This window comes from Macrobrachium rosenbergii, chromosome 50 (genome assembly GCF_040412425.1).
Source record: "Macrobrachium rosenbergii isolate ZJJX-2024 chromosome 50, ASM4041242v1, whole genome shotgun sequence".
In the NCBI taxonomy this organism is placed as follows: Eukaryota; Metazoa; Arthropoda; class Malacostraca; order Decapoda; family Palaemonidae; genus Macrobrachium; species Macrobrachium rosenbergii.
The window spans coordinates 12,665,001-12,683,441 of NC_089790.1; the positions used below are offsets into that span (position 1 = coordinate 12,665,001).

The window sequence follows — 18,441 nt, forward strand, 5'->3', positions numbered from 1 at the left end:
AAATTTACGCTGTCAAGCCAAGCACGGGGATTTTCGGCCATTCGGCACTTAAGTAAGCGAAAAGGAGTTGGAGTGGTTAGACAGCATGATAAAGATCCGGAAAATAAAGGAGATAAAGGTACGAGAATCTAAAGGTGGAAGTGGGAGAAACCCCCGCAGTTGGGAATGAAAGCATTAGTGACACTTCAGTTAGACAGTTGCCTACTCTTGAGGAACAAAGGTTCACTGAGGAGCCTTCAGAAAACCGAGTTATCCATGGCCAGTTTTACGTTCTGGCCTAATGACATTAATACACCCTTTACTCCAGTCTTTATGAATCTTCTAAGACATACAGGGTAATGAAGCGCTCGTAATTAGGTATGCACACCACTATCCTCTTTCACGGCTGCCGCAGAATCGTAATTAATACAGTCTGGTCGCCTCGTGAGTGGCGTTCGTCCTTTGCGGGTAATGTTACCCGTCGCCAAACGTCGCTCAGCCTTTCCGTCAATATGGCAGACTCTTTCGATATTCAGGCAGTTCTACGATCTCTGGGTTAAACTTTAAGGCTTCCACAGAAATCGTGAGACCGATATCAGCGGTCTAAAGTATATAAGTTATGAAGTTACGTCTCACTGGAAGAAGGACGAGAGTTAGGCTACCGAATGAACAATGAAACATAAAATGTGATGGAAGCAGTTGTAAGATTTTCTCTTCTGTTAAGTTTAGCGATGAAAAGGACGCCGAGAAGACTGGGTTAAAAATATATATTCAAAACGCAAAAAAGGAAACTCTTGAAAAAGACCAAAATTGGCAAAGGTAACATACTTAGTCATTATGGAAAGCTGCAACAATGTTATGATAGAAAAAAAATTTTGGAAGGGTATTCAGTTCCCTCGATTCTGTATTGAGCAAATATAAAGAATTTGTCAAAAGTAGATAATGAGAAGTTGAAATGGATTGAAAATTGGTTATGAAGGAAAATGTTAGGTCCCCCGAAAACTACAGCTATTGTCACTTTAGAGAAGGCTAGTATGAGGACCACTAAATGAAAGAACAGATAAAGAAAAGATAAACTTGGACATACAAGAAAAAGAGGGGAAGTGTTGTAAAACAATAATTAAAAATATGCAAAAGGTATACACAAATACAACAGAGATGAAAATAAAGTCTAGAACTAGGCATGGAAGCGTCATTTATTTTATAGGAATATATATATATATATATATATATATATATATATATATATATATATATATATATATATATATATATATATATATATATATATATATATATATATATATAAAACAATGAAGTTGGGCTACAACTATATGAAAACTACAGAGATGAAATAGTTGGGAAGTTTGATTCGGTAAATGTAATACTTATAAAATGTGACCTTATATCATATGTCGAGAAATAGACAAAAGAGAAGGAAGCAAGGAAACATTAAAAACTAGAAAAACATCACACGATCAATTGAGGGGCCGTTGAAAAGACAACGCCTAACTCTGAACCTGAACATAATTACGGTAACTGTCGTCTGATACTACGTTAAGAGTCGTTGTGAATTTCATCATAATAATATTGTGTAAACTTCCGTTGAGGTAGAAGATTATTTCTTAAGAAATCAGTGGGAAAGGAAAGCAGTTGAATCAGCAAAACTCCCTACTAGCTATCAAGCCAGACGTTTATGGGGTTTGTTATATATCCTTTTATTAAGCTAACCAGTTGTCACAAATTTACTGTAAACTAACCTATGTGGCCAGGTGGTAGAACTAAGTGTTATACCCGCGTCGGGTATTACCTTGGAAATTGACTTTTACTATAGTATTTTGTTGCTTATCAAGAATTTAATGTTATTTTTTAACATGTAATTAACCTCAGAACTGATTATATTTTTGCCATTGTCCATGTGCAGATATAGGGGAACTTTTGGTAAAAAGTGGAGTTGCCTTCACCGGGGGTCTGGGGGGTTCCCTTTCACCAGATATCAAGGATTTGTTTGATTTTTTTTTTTAAATTAGTTGTTTGAAATTTATGTGTCTGCAGCGTTATACCATGATTAAATTTCTCCTCATTCCACAGCATTGTCAGTCAATAGGCTAGCCTATAGCATCTTATAAGTCATCAAAACAATATCTGTTAGATTTAACCTGCAGTACATTTAGATACAAGGACAATCCATCATGTGAGTAAGAATCACTATTGAAAAGGGAGAATTTAGCAGGCATTTCTGTGCATATATTAACTTTGTAGAACTTTGGAGTTGCTCAGCATCAGGCATTAACTTGGAAATTGACTTTTCCTATAGTATTTTGGTTGCTTATTAACAATTTACCGTTATTTTTTGGCAGTCAGCTGTAATTAACCTGTAATCAACATGAGAACTAATATGTTTTTTTCATGCTGGCCATCCTGGAATGCTGTCACACATGGGCAGTGTTATAATGGAGCTTTTGGTGAAAAGTGGAGTTTCCTTCACCGGAGGGTCTGGGGACCTCCGCCCCCAACTAAGTAACATAGCCTGTTAGGTTAGAATAGGGTATGTTATTTTTCCTTAGCCAATCCCTTCTTGAACATATGGCTCCCTAATGACTTGCACATGCTTGGAACCATTCCATAACAACAACATGGCAGTCCGGACTTTCTCCCAATGATTTCCAAAACCCCACATTCCCAAAGGGTCCCCAACCATGCTGGGTAGATATGAGGTTAATAATTGCCTGACAACAAACAACACCACCTCCTTCATTTGCAACACTAAAGTTTAGGAAAAATCAATTTCCAAGGTAATAGTCCATGCAGAGCAATCCAGTAGTTTTACCATTAACTTTTTCCAATTTTCCCACTGCATATCAGGCTACCAATGCTTTGGAAAATGTCATAAGAGTATCTTGGTAATATCAAAACTGCAGTTAAGGATTTGAAATTGCAAGAATATTAAATTTAATTTGTATATAGTATACTTCAATCATTGCTATTCTAAACTTGATGAAATCCTGTTCTCCACTATGATAACATCCTTATCATCTTAGGACTTTATTGAGACAGATTGGCTCAAAATGATGGTTTCCTTTTTTCCTGCTTAGCTACCCTATCTCATATAGGGACTTTCGGTAGAAAGACTTAACTATTGTCTTTGTTGGACATGAATGGCTCAGAGCATGAGTCAAGGAAATTCTTTACCAAGCAGAAAGTGATGCCCAACAGGATGAAAATAACAGTAGGTCTTCAAAATCATTGCTTCCCTCCTAAATTTAGCTTAGATAGAAATAGAAGCAGATAAACCTTATTCTGAAATTTTATATTTCAAAATTTAGTTAAATACATTCTCCATATCATCTCCAGTATAAATACAGGTATATTTGTCAGGGAAAATCTCTCTTCCTAGTTTTGACCAGCTGTGTAAAAATATATCTAAATCAGGTTTTAATCTCAGTCATTATCATAAACTTTTTTAAATCAGCTTTTCCCTTTTTTGGTTTAGATTTGAAATGAGTTCTTCCTCTTGCCTGCTATGTTGAACTTCTGCCTGAACTCCTCCCAGATATTTTTGTAAACTTATGCACCTCTTTTAACATCATCTATTATATTTGGCCCACAGACACAGTACAAAGTTCACCTCATTACCTTATCTGCAACAACCACTTGGCTCTTTTTCCTGTTTTGCCTTGGTTGATTTTCAGTCCCCTATTTTCCATTTCATCATCCACCCTTTGAATATTTACACTATCAATTCCTCAGGTTCATTGTTTACCACTGGATTATCTGCATAAAGTAGCTTTCAGGTGCCCCCTTTTCCATACTCTTTTATAGCTTCTTTCATTACTATGATGAACTCCATCATTTATCTCAAATTCCTCTGATACACCTGACAGTATGAGCATTTATTGTACCTTCTACCATCACAATGCCCATTTGATGATCTGTCTTGATACTCTGGCATCAGATGCCTTTTTGAGATCTGCAAGTGTGATAGAATCCCTGTCTGTATGGTACTTTTTGTGTAGTTTCTTTAATATTGATGCTGTGTCTTGTTGATTGCTTTGGCATGAAGCCAAACTGACAATTATCAATATTTAAAGTTTCCTCCCATATTTTCACACCAAGATCAAGAAGCTTTTATGCTTCTGTAATTTCCACATTGTAGTGTGTCCTCTTTTTATTTCCATGCCATTACTTTAGTCTCTTTTCTTCTTCTTTGTGTTTTATCTTTTCCTTTATCAGGTTTCATGTATTCTAGTAAGTTCAAGGATGACTGGCACTCCAACTGCTTTCGTTAAGTCCTTTGTTGTCCTAGATTTTCCTGGGGCTGTTCCATTTATCATATTTCTGAGGGCCCTTTTTAACCTCCTAAGTCAACAAAAGGTATACTGTATAGTAGAGCTTATTTGAATGAAGTTCATTGTGTTAAATACTTTAATACCACAGATATTAAGTATTTATAAATAAGAAAGTAATGATCAGCATGGAATAAAACCATAATAATTTTTAATGAAAAAAAGTTTTATCAATTTGGGTTATGAATATACAAATAATTCTCATATAGTGCACCTTAAAAAAATAACAAAAATCAGATCTCTATTACAAATCTGTCACTGCTAAAAGATAGGTTTATAAATGCCAGTTCCATATTCTTTAAGCTAAAGATACCACCTTTCTCTTGATAACTGAGGCTTTTTTTAAAATTATTTATGTGCATTTTTTTTACTTATTCTCATCTCATTCTTGTACTTCAGTCTGCTTTGCTCAAAGTTTACATCTGTTATAGGGTACCTAGTGTTATTGATATGCTGTCAGCATTTTATATTTAGTTACAGCATTTCTGAATGCTATCTGTTTTATATATATATATATGTGTGTGTGTGTGTGTGTGTGTGTGTGTGTGTGTGTGTGTATCAAACTAATAATTAAAGCACAAATAATCCATTAATATCAAATTAACTATATTTTTTAAAAAACTTTTATCCTTATACAGTATATCCTTACCTGACCAGACTTTCAAATTTAGGCCATTTGGCTTGACATATGGTTGGTCAACAGTATCTTAATGCACTCAACTAGCAAGAGAGACAAGAATATGTTTTGACCCAGTTGTGTGTATGTATATATATATATATATATATATATATATATATATATATATATATATATATATATATATATATATATATATATATATATACATACACAGTATATATACAGTATACAGGCAGTCCCGGGTTACGTCAGGTGTGGGTTATGTTGTTCGGACTTATGGTACTTAGCTCATGGCGCCCTTAACCCCAATTTTTTGGAGCTGTAATTGGATTTATAGTGTCATTACCCAGACTTACGGCGCTGTAAGTGCTATTTATTCCCATTATAATTATGATGCTTCGGGTTACGGCAATTTTCAGCTTACGGCACGCCACTGGGGATGGAACCCTGCCGTAAACCGGGACTGCCTGTATGTATATGTATATATGTATATATTTTATATATATATATGTATATCTACACATATATATATATATATATATATATATATATATATATATATATATATATATATATATATATATATATATATATATATATATATATATATATATATATATATATACATATATATATATATATATTATATATATGTACAGTGATATATTTATATATATGCTTACATACTTATTGCAATACTACAATATTAAGCCTTTTCCCCTAACAGGGGTGGCTCCCAAGAAAAGAGAAGACAAATGTCACTGCCATATTCAACTTAAACAATGATCAGTTTATGTGTGGAGCCACCCTTTTCAGGGGAAACAGCTTGTTGGTGAATCAGGAATGAGCTCCCATGCAGAAAATTTCCACAGCTTCTACTGCTCCATATATCTTCCCTGGGGGTTCATCATCAGCTTGTTGACCGATTACACAGACTCATTCACCCCTATCCTGCATGCATTCTCATTCTTCTTAGATTCTGAGGGGACTTTTCTATGAAGTAGAGAGTCATAAGTGTTTACAAAGAAAATGGAACAGATTTTACTGAAGAGATGCAGCTATAAGGTACTGAGATTCATGGCTGAAGTATTTTTGGGAGATTAGCCTGTATCATACAAAGGAAGTTGCTGATAGATGTGGCCTTTGAAAAACACACTGAGAATCAAAGAATGATTGAGAAGGTTTGGCTGAATGTTGTGAAGAGGAGAGGAACAGTTGGCCAGGAGAGTGGTAGACATGAAAGTAGCACCAGGAGAAAGACTAGTAGGAGGCTCAGAAAATTGATAAGCGTGGGTGTAGCTGGGGACCTGGACCACATGGGTGTTCAGGTAGAACTGTACAAGGAGGAAACTCATATCTAGCCTATAAAGAAGAGCATGACATGAAATGATGATGAAGAGGATGATATCAGATGATGCCTGGTACATACATGCTTATAAACTACACCGTGCTGTATATTTTCTGCTCAGGTGGTTTCACATCAACTGTATTTGACAAGAAAAGCTTACTGTGTGATAACTAATGTGTACAAGACAGTTGTGTATTACTAAAGGCACAATAGATAACAGGTAGAATGAGTTTATATCATAACATTAAAAATTTAAATCTATGTACTACATTAATTACTATTTTTACACTTTAGTTTCATTTGAAGTAATTTGGTTTGGCAAGAACATAAAGATTATGAGCTCCTGTTTTGCCCTTCAAATAGAAAAATACAAAAATTCCAGTTATTTTATACCACCATCATTTTGTTGAAACACCCTTGTAGGAATACTACATAAAGTGTGCCATGAGTTGCATTCTGTAAGGAATAGTAATGGTTCTTTGCAATGTCTTTTATGGCTCCAGCATTATTGCTTTGATTGTCTTAATTTTCCTCACTGTCATTTCTTTTTCCTCTTGGCTCTCTAATGGCTTAGGCTTTTCTTGCTCCAGTTTTGTCGCCGTTTCTAGACTTCCATCTTACCTTAAACTACTTGTAGAGTCAGAATGAATTTACTAATCAGTAGAGTGAATTGTGTTTTGAAAATTCTTCAAGAAATAATTTTTGTATATTTTTAGCATCTAGATTTCTTTGACAGATAAAATGTTCTCTTTGGTTTTGTAAATTTATACCAGTATAAGTTTTTATAATTTATGGAAGTTTTCATAATCTATATGTTGCCTTCTCACTGTTAAGCTGGATACACATTTGATAGCTTAGTGGCATCTTGAACCACAAAATTTTTAGGCAAACTAAAAAATAAATTAGCTCTGCCATTGTAGATAAGTATTCTTACCAAAGATGTGTGCAGTGTAATGCCTTTGCTTAATGTTTAAATTGCCATCTTGTTTTATGTTTAAAGTAACTTTAGTTGTCTGTTTTCATGACACAAACAAGGATGTTGATGTTTTAAGCTAGCTTGTGTTTTCATGGATCTTCATGGATGAGAACTTCCCTTGTAGTCTTAGTGCTCTTGTTCTTTCCTTTACCCTTTCTTATGTCTTTTCCGTTTCTGCACTGGTAAGCATTGGAAGGTCCTGCCTCACGTTCTGGCACATACCGTGGGTAATTCCTCCAGGCATCATTCACCTACAAGATGGGTTGTGATTAGTGAGTTAACCAATACATCTCAAAGTCAGGTGGAATAAATAGTGGTGAAACTGTAATTTATTTACATCTAAATATTTAAATATTTATAAATAATAGAATTTCTATAGCAAATTTCTCTTAGTACAAATCCATCATCTATGTCCACATTCATGGTCTTAAAGTATCCCAGACACTTCAGTCTGCCCGGAGGACATAAGAAAGTTAGTAGACCCAAAACGCTTAACATCAAGAGCCTCAGGATCTGCCATTCACAAGAGGGTTATATGTAAAAGTACAGTATATGCCTGGTAGTCTTATACTTGAAAAATAAATTTTGTGTCATGACACTCTAAATTTTGTTTATCTGAAACTCCTCATTCATATAGATTCCAAATTGCTATTTAGGTGGGAAGGTGAGCTGCTTAATGACCCAGAATGCTGAGTGGTATCAGTAAAATTCATGCGAATAAGCTCCTGGGAATAAACTTAGAGAAATCACATAAGAGTCTCATCTTCCCAACACCCAAGATTAGTAAAACTTAGAAATTTTTTATCTAAGTATATAAGGTTTCATAAATGGCAAGCGTAATCATTTTTGAGGAACCCAGAACTTTTATTTCTCCTAGTGTGCAAGGAGGAATGAGCTGTAAGGAAGCAGATGAGTAATTCATTGCACCCTCCCATGAAGTAACAAGCTGCCTCGTAACTATTACGGATCCTAATGAATACTTACAAATTTTATGAGTGATACCTCTTAAGCAAAATTTAGCAAACGTTGACCAGCATATCCAAGTTCCTGTTTTTAAAATTGAGTGTACTTCCAGTTTCTTTTCAAAACCTAAAGACACTGTTTCCTCATGAACCAAGAATTACCTACTCTGCATTGCCTTCTGCTTTTAAGATATTGCAGTAGGCTCCAAGAATCACTTTATTGAACCAGAAGGAGATCCTTTTTCTAGTAATCCATTTCTTGGCATGACTAGTGGAAAGGAATATCCAGGGTGATACTTTCCTGTCTTCCTGCAAAAAAAAAGCAGTAGAATCTTGGGTGTTAGTAGGTGGCAGAGAAAGGCCAATTGAGGATCAGCTCTTGCGTACAACACCTTCCCAGAAAGGTCATGGAGTTCAGTGATGTTTCTAGAAGACCTAAACACCAACAAAAAGATGGAAATGTGGTTGGGAAAACATCTTCTCTCACAAAAGACTTTTGGAGTTGTATACAAGTAGAGTGAGACTGTCTAGGTACCAATCCTGCTGAGGCCTCAATGGAGCTACAGTATTGGTACTGTTAGCATCTTCAAGTTCGTGGATCAACAAAGGATGCCATGCATTTGCTGTATGATGCCAAATGGAGGGAATGTATCTGTATAAATTGCTCCAAGTCGAGCTGAATAAGGAAATCTACTGAATATATTCTGTACACATGCCAAGGAGCCTTACACATCTCTGAATTCATTGACAACTAAGATGGGAGAACTGGTAATTCTTGCTTCTTGACATAAATCTGGATGCCATTGTCCTCAGCATACACAAATATTTCTAGTGCAAGATTGCATAGAGGTTTGAATTTGTTTCCCCTTGGTTGACATCATGCCTACGATCTTCTTACAGAGCTAATAAATGCCTGGAAGGTTGCCTCTCTTACTGTGTCAAAGTTCCTGTAGCTTGTTGGTCCTTCCCGGCCTTGCATGAATTCATGTGTTACAGATAAGATTTCTTGTCCTAGAAGAACTAATGAAACTCAAACAAAGATGTCTTGTCACCTGTCCATGACTTACTAGGGGAATTCTAGGTTTTGGTGTTGAATCTCTGACCAAATCCTAGAAAGCAGAAAAGGGTTCATGAAACCCAAGTCTCACACCTGCATGTGTAAAAAAATGAGGGTCATAAAATCCCCACATTCCCAAGTCCCTCTCCCTCTTGATAATACTGACAAGAAAATGAATGATCATCTGCCAGTGAAAAATTGATGTGTTATCAAGAGGCACCACAATCTTTCTTGCTGTAACAATATCATCTGGTGACTTTTTTTTTCCTAATGACAGTGAATTGGTAGCCCCAGTTGAAGAGTGCCAAGAATTCTGTAAGGAAAAGCTTTGTTTTATCAATCTCACTGGTAGAGAAAGTAACTGACAAAGGCAAAAAAGGTGAAGCAACCCTCTTGGACAAAGGCTGAGTCAGTTTTGGTTACCTTAAAATCTGTGCAACTTTAGATTCAGCAAACTTAAGAGTATCATACTCTCAAGGTCAACTTTTACCTTCCAGTCAGTGCCAGATGCCCTATATGATGCCATACAGAAGCTTTTCTGTGTCATCACTAGTCATTTTGGAATGGAGCCCTGCTGCTAAGAATTTATAGATTTCGGTTGTTCTTGTAGGTCAGAAGAGCTGCAAACCCAATCCAAAATGTATGAAAATAATGCTTTGTCTTGTAAGGCTGCCATCTTTTCTGGTACTTCCTCCATCTCCAGATCCAGGTAAACTATGTACAGTGTGCCAGAATAGCAGCAAATCTAGTCTTCTTTGTTGGCATAACAGGTACCTTGGAAGACAGCAGAGAAAGTATCAAACTTCTTGTATGGGGTTGCATAAGCTTGTTAAAATCTGGTAGAATGGCACCATTGGTACTCTTTTCAGAAGCCAGTAACAAAACATTCATGGAAAAAGAGGTATGAGAGAATGCTTTCCTTGAGAATTGTGTACTGTCTTAGCTAGTGACGACTGTTAGTCGTAGCCTTATTTGACTTGCATGGGTTCTTATTAGTGGGAAACCTGAGACAGTCAGAGGGTAAGTCATCAAACATCAAACATAGCCAGACAAATTTCCTACCCCTAACAATGGCCCTGTCATGGTCACAGTGTTCTGTGACCACAAATGCGGTCATACATGGTCTCTTTACGTCTGTGATAATGCTGCAGTAATGGTCAATATTGTTTGCATCTGCGGACCAGCCTTTTTTTTTGTGTGTGTGTGCCAGTAGTACTATCCTTTTACATGTACTTGTTTTACTGTCATCCTGCTTCCAGATTCTTGGTGCTCCATGGAGACTCCTGCCACTGCCTTGATTTTTTGGACCTGCAAGGTGACAGTTCTGAGGATGGGTGTGATTTTCCAAGAAAATGTCTTGATTCCTTGCAGCGGGATGGCAACCTGCACAGGTGCCTTCACAAAGATCTGTGGCTGGTCTGGTACTGGAACTGCCTTTGTTGCTGTCACTTGCTGTCTATATGATTGTCTTACAGTGTTGCCTTGCAGGGATAGGCTTACACCTCTGCTTGCTTTGCAAAGGAATGTCTTCAAACCTGTGCTACAGTGGTTATGATTTTATGAAAGGATGTGAACAAGTACTCCCTCAGCTGGGCAAGGTAGCTGCTGTTAAGACTTGATGGATGCGTTAGTTGTCCTACGGCAGGAGCGACATGAGGGGCTTTGACCACCCATGGTTTGACAGCAATGACATCATTGGAGGATGGGCACTCCTTAACTGCTGCTGCAAGAGGACCAACTATGGGGCATGATGCAACAGGACTCCAATATAGAGCGGGACTAAATGTCAAACCTCAGCCCTTAATAGGACCTTTAATTTAAGAAGAGCAACCACTGGATAGGAGACCAGTCACAGCACATCTCACAGGTAGACAAGACAAAACACACCTGGCATGGCGACTACTGTGCAGGAGGTGGATGTCCTCCTCATTAGTAGACATGAAGAGACAGCTGAATTTTCTCAGTAAACCTTTGGAAGTAAACTGATGGCACAATTAATTAAAAATGGAAGAACCAGTCAAAAACATTTGCTATTATAAATACATATTACAGTATTACTGTAGTAAGCTCCTAAACTGAAAACATGCTAAGGCAGAAAGTATATGAAAGGAAAAATATTGAATAATAGTTGAATTTAATGATAATTTAAGTGAATGTTTGGTAATACATCAAGTAACATCAAATATTAAGGACAACACCCAACAAATATAAATTGTTTTGAAAACTAATCAGTAAAAAGAAAAGGAAATGCAAACCTGCTGAAAACAGAGCACCCTTCTAGAAGTATGGGAGACTTACTAGCTGTAACTGGCATTACAGGTAAACAAGAACGGAACCAGATAATTGATGAATGTCAGGTTCTAGGTGGCTCTGATGTCTTTCTTCAATTTTTCTGACAAAGTTTTAGTGTCTAGGACATTAAGGTACCATTAATGTGGGCTTATATGAATGATGGGTTTGAGATGAAAAAATTTCTTTTCTGTTACTAAGGTTTGCTTACCAGTATGAGAGGTTCAGCTTCTAACTCCTCGAACTGTTGATAGTATTGCTGCTGTGTTTTCTTTATCCTGAAATAAAAGATATTGTTAATGTTGCTGTAAAGGAAAAAACTTACATTAGCCAAAGTTTTTCATCCTACATGCCCAAGTAAATCCCAGCATCCTTTCCTTCATTTTCATTCTTATCTAGATGTCATGATATATAAAAGTCTACCTTTGCTATCTCTTTACCTGAACATGTTCTTATAATACAGTACATTACATGTATTGTGAACTGTATTAAGATTCAGATGAATTAAATATCTTCACTAATAGAACTGCCCCAAACAGTTCAGTCATGAAATATAAAAATTGTTTATATGTTTTTATAAATTAAACCATGTTTTCTCACAAACCCGTTAATTATAAATAGCTTTTCTTCCAGATTGCATTGTGCATGCCCAGAAAACAGACACACACACACACACACACACACACACACACACTTCTCTTGTTCTTCAATGACAGTCACAACAGTGAGGTAGTTGTATAGCCTTTCACTGATGATACCTGTTAGTAACTTCCACATTATTGGAAGGCAGGTGATAGGCCTGTAGTTACTTGCTATATTTCCCTTGTTCTTGTCTTTCTGTACTACGGATTTTCTCCCTGTGGTGATCCATTTGGGTGCATGGTGGTTTGTGATACAATGCTGGAGTTGTTCTGCTATTCGTGGATGTAGGGCCTTGAAGTTTTTGAGCCAGTATCCATGGACTTCATCGGGACCTGGGGCTTTCCAGTTGGGCATTTTCTTTAGTTGGTGTCTGACTATGTCTGTCGTGATCTCAGTGGATCTTTGTTTTATTCTTCCCATTTCTTCTGACTTGACTTCCTGGAGCCATGTTGCATGTTTGTTGTGTGATACCAGATTGCTCCATATGTTTTCCCAGTCTCTTACTTGGTTTGCCTTCAGAAATTTCCTGGTGGTTGTCTTCCCATCTTAGCTGGCTATATAGTATAGTCTTTTCTGGTTGGTTCTGAAGAGTTTGTTCTGTGGTATCCTTTATTCCTGTTTATGTTCTGTTGGGTCTTATGTGCTTTGGTTTTAAGCCTCTATTTTATATCTTATATTGTGTTGTTGAGTCCCTTCTCCTGTACTTTGTATTTCTCATTCAGTTCCTCTCTTGTTTTCTTTCTTCTTAGTCTCTTTTCTGCCATTTCTTTCAGTTTACTGAAGTCAGATCTCGTCTCCATGATTTGTTTTTCCAGGCGCCTTTTCCAAGGCAGTTGCTGTTTTGGTTTCTGTTGGGCTGGTTGTGATGGTGGTGTTGGTGTTTGTAAACCCATGAGTTCTACTGCTAGTCTTGCTCCTGCATATGCCAGGTTATTTGTTTCTATGATACTGGTGGTGTGTATTAGTCTCATTTCATTAACTTCACTTGTTTTCTCCCTTAGTTTCTTTGTGTTGTAGGCTTTCATGGAGGGGATCTTTGTTCCTTCTTTACAGTATCTGGCTTCATCCACTGTCTGATCTTTTCCACTCATTCCGACCTCTCTGTTATGTCTTCGGTGTTTCCTTGTGTGTCGTTGTTTGGTAGCTCATCATTCCTGTCGTTTTCTGTGTCATCATCTCTTAGTTCATCTTCTTGTCCTTCGTTGCTGGGTGTTATTATTATTATTATTATTATTATTATTATTATTATTATTATTATTATTATTATTATTATTATTATTATTATTATTATTTCTATGGGACTGAAACATATTAAGGACTGCAGAACCTGGTGAAATACGTGAACTAATGATTATGGTCAAGGATAATGCAAAATTGCAAAAGGCCCAATGTGATAATTAGGAGAAGGAAAACCCTAACAAACTGAAAAGTAATGGGGTCTTACCCTTAGGGGATTCTACCAACCAGGCTAACAGTTGGGCCATGCCTTGCAGAAACCTCTCACATCATCTATGCTAACAGGACCACTATCAGTTTTTGATAAGTAAGGACATGGTTGCTCACTTCTAACTAAAATGATCAGGTAAATTAAGGCAATGGTTTGTTTGGCATGAACACCCATGATTCATGGCTGTCTGTCAGATAATACTTACCCAATTCCAATGAAAATGGCAAAAGCTAGGAGCAGAAGTGCAGTCGTTATCCCCACCACTGAAAACCTAGAATTGTGGGGTGGGGCTACAGAAACAAAAGAGCATTGAATTAGAAGATATTTTGGAACGTATTTTTATGTTTATGACCTAAATGTTAATATGTAATTACAATAAAGGGTAGAAAATTCCAGAAATTTTAGTTTGAATGAGGAATATTCCTGAAAGCTTCTCCCTAGTTTTAAAGCTTCACAGTTAAAATTGGGGTGCTTTGTTTTAGCAAATAGCATTGGAGTCATCTTAATTTGACTCAACTATTGTAATAACTTTTATCTCTTTCTCATAATCTTAATTAGTGTAAAAGTTACTTGATAGTGTTAAACGAATTTAACAAAATTGGAACTGTTACTACTGAAATTGCAAACTAAAAATACATTACCAAAAATGTACTTACTTGGTTCCATACTTAGAGTCACACTGACTAGGCTTCCACATCGATCTACGCTTTTGCAAGGCTGCAGTTGCACAACATTATCATCCAGCGATTTCAGGGGCAGGGGCAACCTTTAGGAGTAGGGAAATATAAATGATTCTGCTTTGAAAAGATTACTGTATAATTATTTGATCACAAATCTAGGACAATACTTTAAAGAATCCTCAGTAGTTAAATATAAAATGGAAGGTCTTCTAGCACTAAGAATAAATTGAAACTTTTTCAGATCCCCTCCACCCCTCTGGGGCCTTAAAACCTAGTCTGCTGCTACTACAGGCACAATAGTTTATATCAAGGGACTTGTGAGTTTGATTTCAGAGATAAAAGTGTACTGAAACTATTCTTCATCAAAGTAACAACTGTGTTTCTCTTAAAATCTAGAGAAGTAGGCACATCAATAATTTCAGGCACCTTAACCATCACATGGAATGTGATGGTTAAGTCTTAGTGAGAAGGATATTGTTTTTTCGATACTTCTCTTGTAACCATGTTGGTAGACAAAGTAGATGAGATCCTCCCTTTCTTGGTGTTGTTTTCATGCTGGGAGAAGTAAGAGCCAGTAAGAAGGGAGTTACAGTATTATGGTTTGATCCTTGACTGAATCATGGTCTTAAGGGTTCATATGCTAAGCTGAATAAGTGTTTCAGGACCAGGAATAAGTAAGTCCCAGCAAGTTGGTTTGAGACTTCTGGGAGGAAATTTATCAAAATGTGGGCACATCTGTCTTAGTTCATTTAATGACTCCATATTAGTATCTTTGCTCACCTTGATATCTGACGCAGTTAACATAGAAATGATAAAAAGTCTGCTGCTCAACAAATATTGGCATAATGCAAATTGGTGCCTCTTCTAGAATAGAATAGAATATAGAGTTTAGGCCAAACACTGGAACCTATGAGTTCATTCAGTGCTGAAATGGGAATTAACAGTAAAAAGATTTGCAAGATGTAACAGGAAGAAAACCTTGCAGTTGCACTGTGAAACTAGTGGAGAGGATGGAAAGTAAGATAGAAAGTAATATGGAAGAAAATATGAATGGAGGTACAGTAAAAGGAATGAAAGGGGTTGCAGCTAGGGGCTGAAGGGACTACAAAGAACCTTAAGTAATCCCTACATGAGGTGCAATGAATGCACTACTCCTCTACAGGGCAGTGCCTCTTCTACTACAAATACAAAAGACAGTCTCCAGGTGTGTAAGTTGACTAGGCCTAGTGTATAGTGGAATTGACAGAAGTGAGACTGGTTTAGCTAAACAGTAAGTCTGGAAACCAGTTCTGTTAAGGCCAGAGTGGGACAACCTGGGACACCATATTGTTGGTTGATTGAAAAGTCCTGAATAGCAGTGGCATAATCAGGGAAAATGTTTGAAAGACAAATACTTCCTTGTAATTCAAGGGAACCTTAAAGGTATCTGTTCTTTAGAATATCTGATCTAGCAGCCTTTTGTTTAGATTAGTCACAAACTGATCCACCAAGGGAGTGTCCCACATTTTCCACATCTCATTGCAGACTTCTGGGTGAAGCAACTACCTAGTGGGAAGGACTTGTTCCACCCTTGAGAATGTTGACCACTGCATTGTACTTCTGAGACCAATCTGGCAGTTACAATAACATTCTGTTCCTTTGCCCACACAAATGGCAAGATGACAATGGTCGGAGTTTTTATTCCTCTATCATTCTTCACTCAGGTGGTGAGTGAAGGCATGAAGTGCCAGTAATACTGCCTTCAGTTCCAGGAAATTGATGAGTTGGGTCCTTTTTTTTTTTTTTTCTCCTTTGGAACACTTGCTTGATGCTAACAAATACAGGAATATGGTGCCTCATCTCTCTTGAAACATCTGTGAATAACAGTAGCTCCTGTGTTTGTGGCTTGAAAGGGACTTCTACAACAAGATTGTCTGGATCTTGCTACCAGAGTACTGTAAGAATTTTCTGGAAAATTGTCTGGAAGGCTTGAGGCAGATCACATCCGTTTTAGTTGTAGCAGTAGAGATCTTAAGACAGAACTGCCTCTGGGTACCAGTCTCCAGAGAAGTTAGATAGTCTTTACATTTTAATTAACTATTATCATCAAATACAATAATAGGAGTATCCAATTTTATTATATATATTAGATTTCTTGAGGTTTCAGATACTAATGAGGATCCTCAAACAAGGTTTATCCAGCATAGATGTAGACATGGATATTAGAATCTGTAATAATAAGTTGTAAACTAAAATTTCGGACAGAAGAATGATTTTTGTATTTGATATTGTAAAGCATCCTGTATTTTCAGTCAATTCACCAGTTAATGTGACTTCTGGGGTCACCTGGTCTCAACTTTGCAGATTTACTAATGTTTTTATTGAAGGACACAACTTTTTTTTAATTGCCAGCTTCTGGTCAATAAACTGTTTCATAATGCTTTTCCCTCTTTGTAGTATTATCAAATTTATTTATAAGCTTTATTACAGGAAAGAACTTACAATTAGTAGTTTTATTTTTGAACAGGAATCGATTATGCTAAGGTAGTCTACAAGTTTTTTTTAAACCCAATTCTGTGAATATTAAATCAAGGCTCAGACCTTTACCGTCAGATACTTTACAGCACACACATATGATGGGTATATAACCTGGAATGTTAAGCTAATGATGTCTCTAAATAAGATTATAAAGATTTTACCAAGTAACAATTCATGTTTATTTACAATTATGTATATAGATATATTATTTTCTCTTTCATATTAGTAAGAGGTGTTGCCATCTGTTGGGTCTGTGACCATGTAAGCAGGCACCTTGACTGATTAGCAAAAGAATGATTGCAATTATTGCACCCTTTTGCTGTGTCTTAGGTACATCGTTGATGCTGCTCTTACTTTTACCCTTAGTTTCCCCCATCTGATTTTGTGAAAAAGTAATCTGCTGCGAAGATGTGGGGCGATGAAGGCAAGCCACTACCAGGTACTAAGATCTGGTCCCTGGATATTCATGGTAATGCCCAGACAACTGAGAGGAAGCAGGTTTATTCATAGTTTTATGAAAATGCAAACTGTAGGTTTTATGTGCAATATTCTTACCTTGTAGGGAGTGTAACAATAGTGCGAAATCTAAGCACCGTTAAGTTTTTGTCAGGGTATACACTTAGTAAATAGATATTGGCATTTTCTACTTCTGCCCACTTTACTGCAACTTCATCTTCATTAGAGTAATCTTGCATAAGGTGGTGTACATCTGAAAAACAGAATAGAAAAAATGGTGAGGTTTTGTTGTTCATATAATAATTTTGCAATGACAGATCTCTCTTTAAGATTTTGCTTGAGAATGGCCAAAATTGAAGTATTTTCCCAAACTTGCCTAGATGGTATGCCATGGGTATGTGTTTTTTAGTAGTTCATGAGAGAAGCAAGCTGAAAGTAGGTGTTACCCAGCAATGTATATGAGTTAGGGAGAAGAGGTGGTTTACATAATATTGTACATTTCTCAAAGGATATGAATATAGAAACTGAATAAAGAAGTAAAAGGGGAATATTAGGAAAATTTGCATCAGCAAATTAAAATAGAAAGAGTTACTGGAATGATTCAGGCAACATTTAAAAAGCCTGCTGAGAGAAGGGATTAATGTGAACTAGAGGATTTTGGAAAGATTGAAGGACCAAGGGCTGTCTGGAGTAAAAAGCAGTTTAATGAAAGCAGGAGAAGTTGTCATCCATGAGCTTACCAGAATGTGTAAATACCTGACAGAAGAGTGGGAAAAGACCTCAGTGTAATGCCAGGTTCTCATTACACTGCAGCTGTGATTCTCAGCATTTTGAATTTATGTCTTTCCAGAATCAATATTCTTTAATTGCCCCTGGCCCTCACATTGAAAATAAATTTTTGCTGTTTACAAATGGGATACTATGATTTATCACTACAGTAATCCAGCAATATCTTTATATCTTATCCAGACTGTTGACAATCTCATACAGCCTTTTCACATTCCAACTTTATAATGCATTTTGATGCTAAGGACTCAGAAGTTTTCTACCTCCTCCAAGGTCTGACCTCCACCATTACTTACTTTTTATCTTCTGTCTTCAC

At 36.6% G+C, this 18,441-nt stretch overlaps 1 protein-coding gene across 2 annotated transcripts in view; it reads right to left on the reverse strand.

Moving 5' to 3' along the window:
• Positions 1–6,854: 6,854 nt before the first annotated feature.
• The window catches only part of LOC136832626 (uncharacterized), a 34,152-nt gene continuing 22,565 nt past the window's right edge, over positions 6,855–18,441 (reverse strand). For both annotated transcript variants that reach the window (XM_067093877.1, XM_067093878.1), the window contains exons 8-12: positions 17,439–17,592; positions 14,343–14,452; positions 13,892–13,976; positions 11,809–11,875; positions 6,855–7,540 (exon numbers count right to left, since the gene is read on the reverse strand). In XM_067093877.1, coding sequence (XP_066949978.1) covers positions 7,379–7,540; positions 11,809–11,875; positions 13,892–13,976; positions 14,343–14,452; positions 17,439–17,592 — 578 coding nt within the window. In that variant the 3' untranslated portion in view covers positions 6,855–7,378. The remainder of the gene's footprint in view (positions 7,541–11,808; positions 11,876–13,891; positions 13,977–14,342; positions 14,453–17,438; positions 17,593–18,441) is intronic.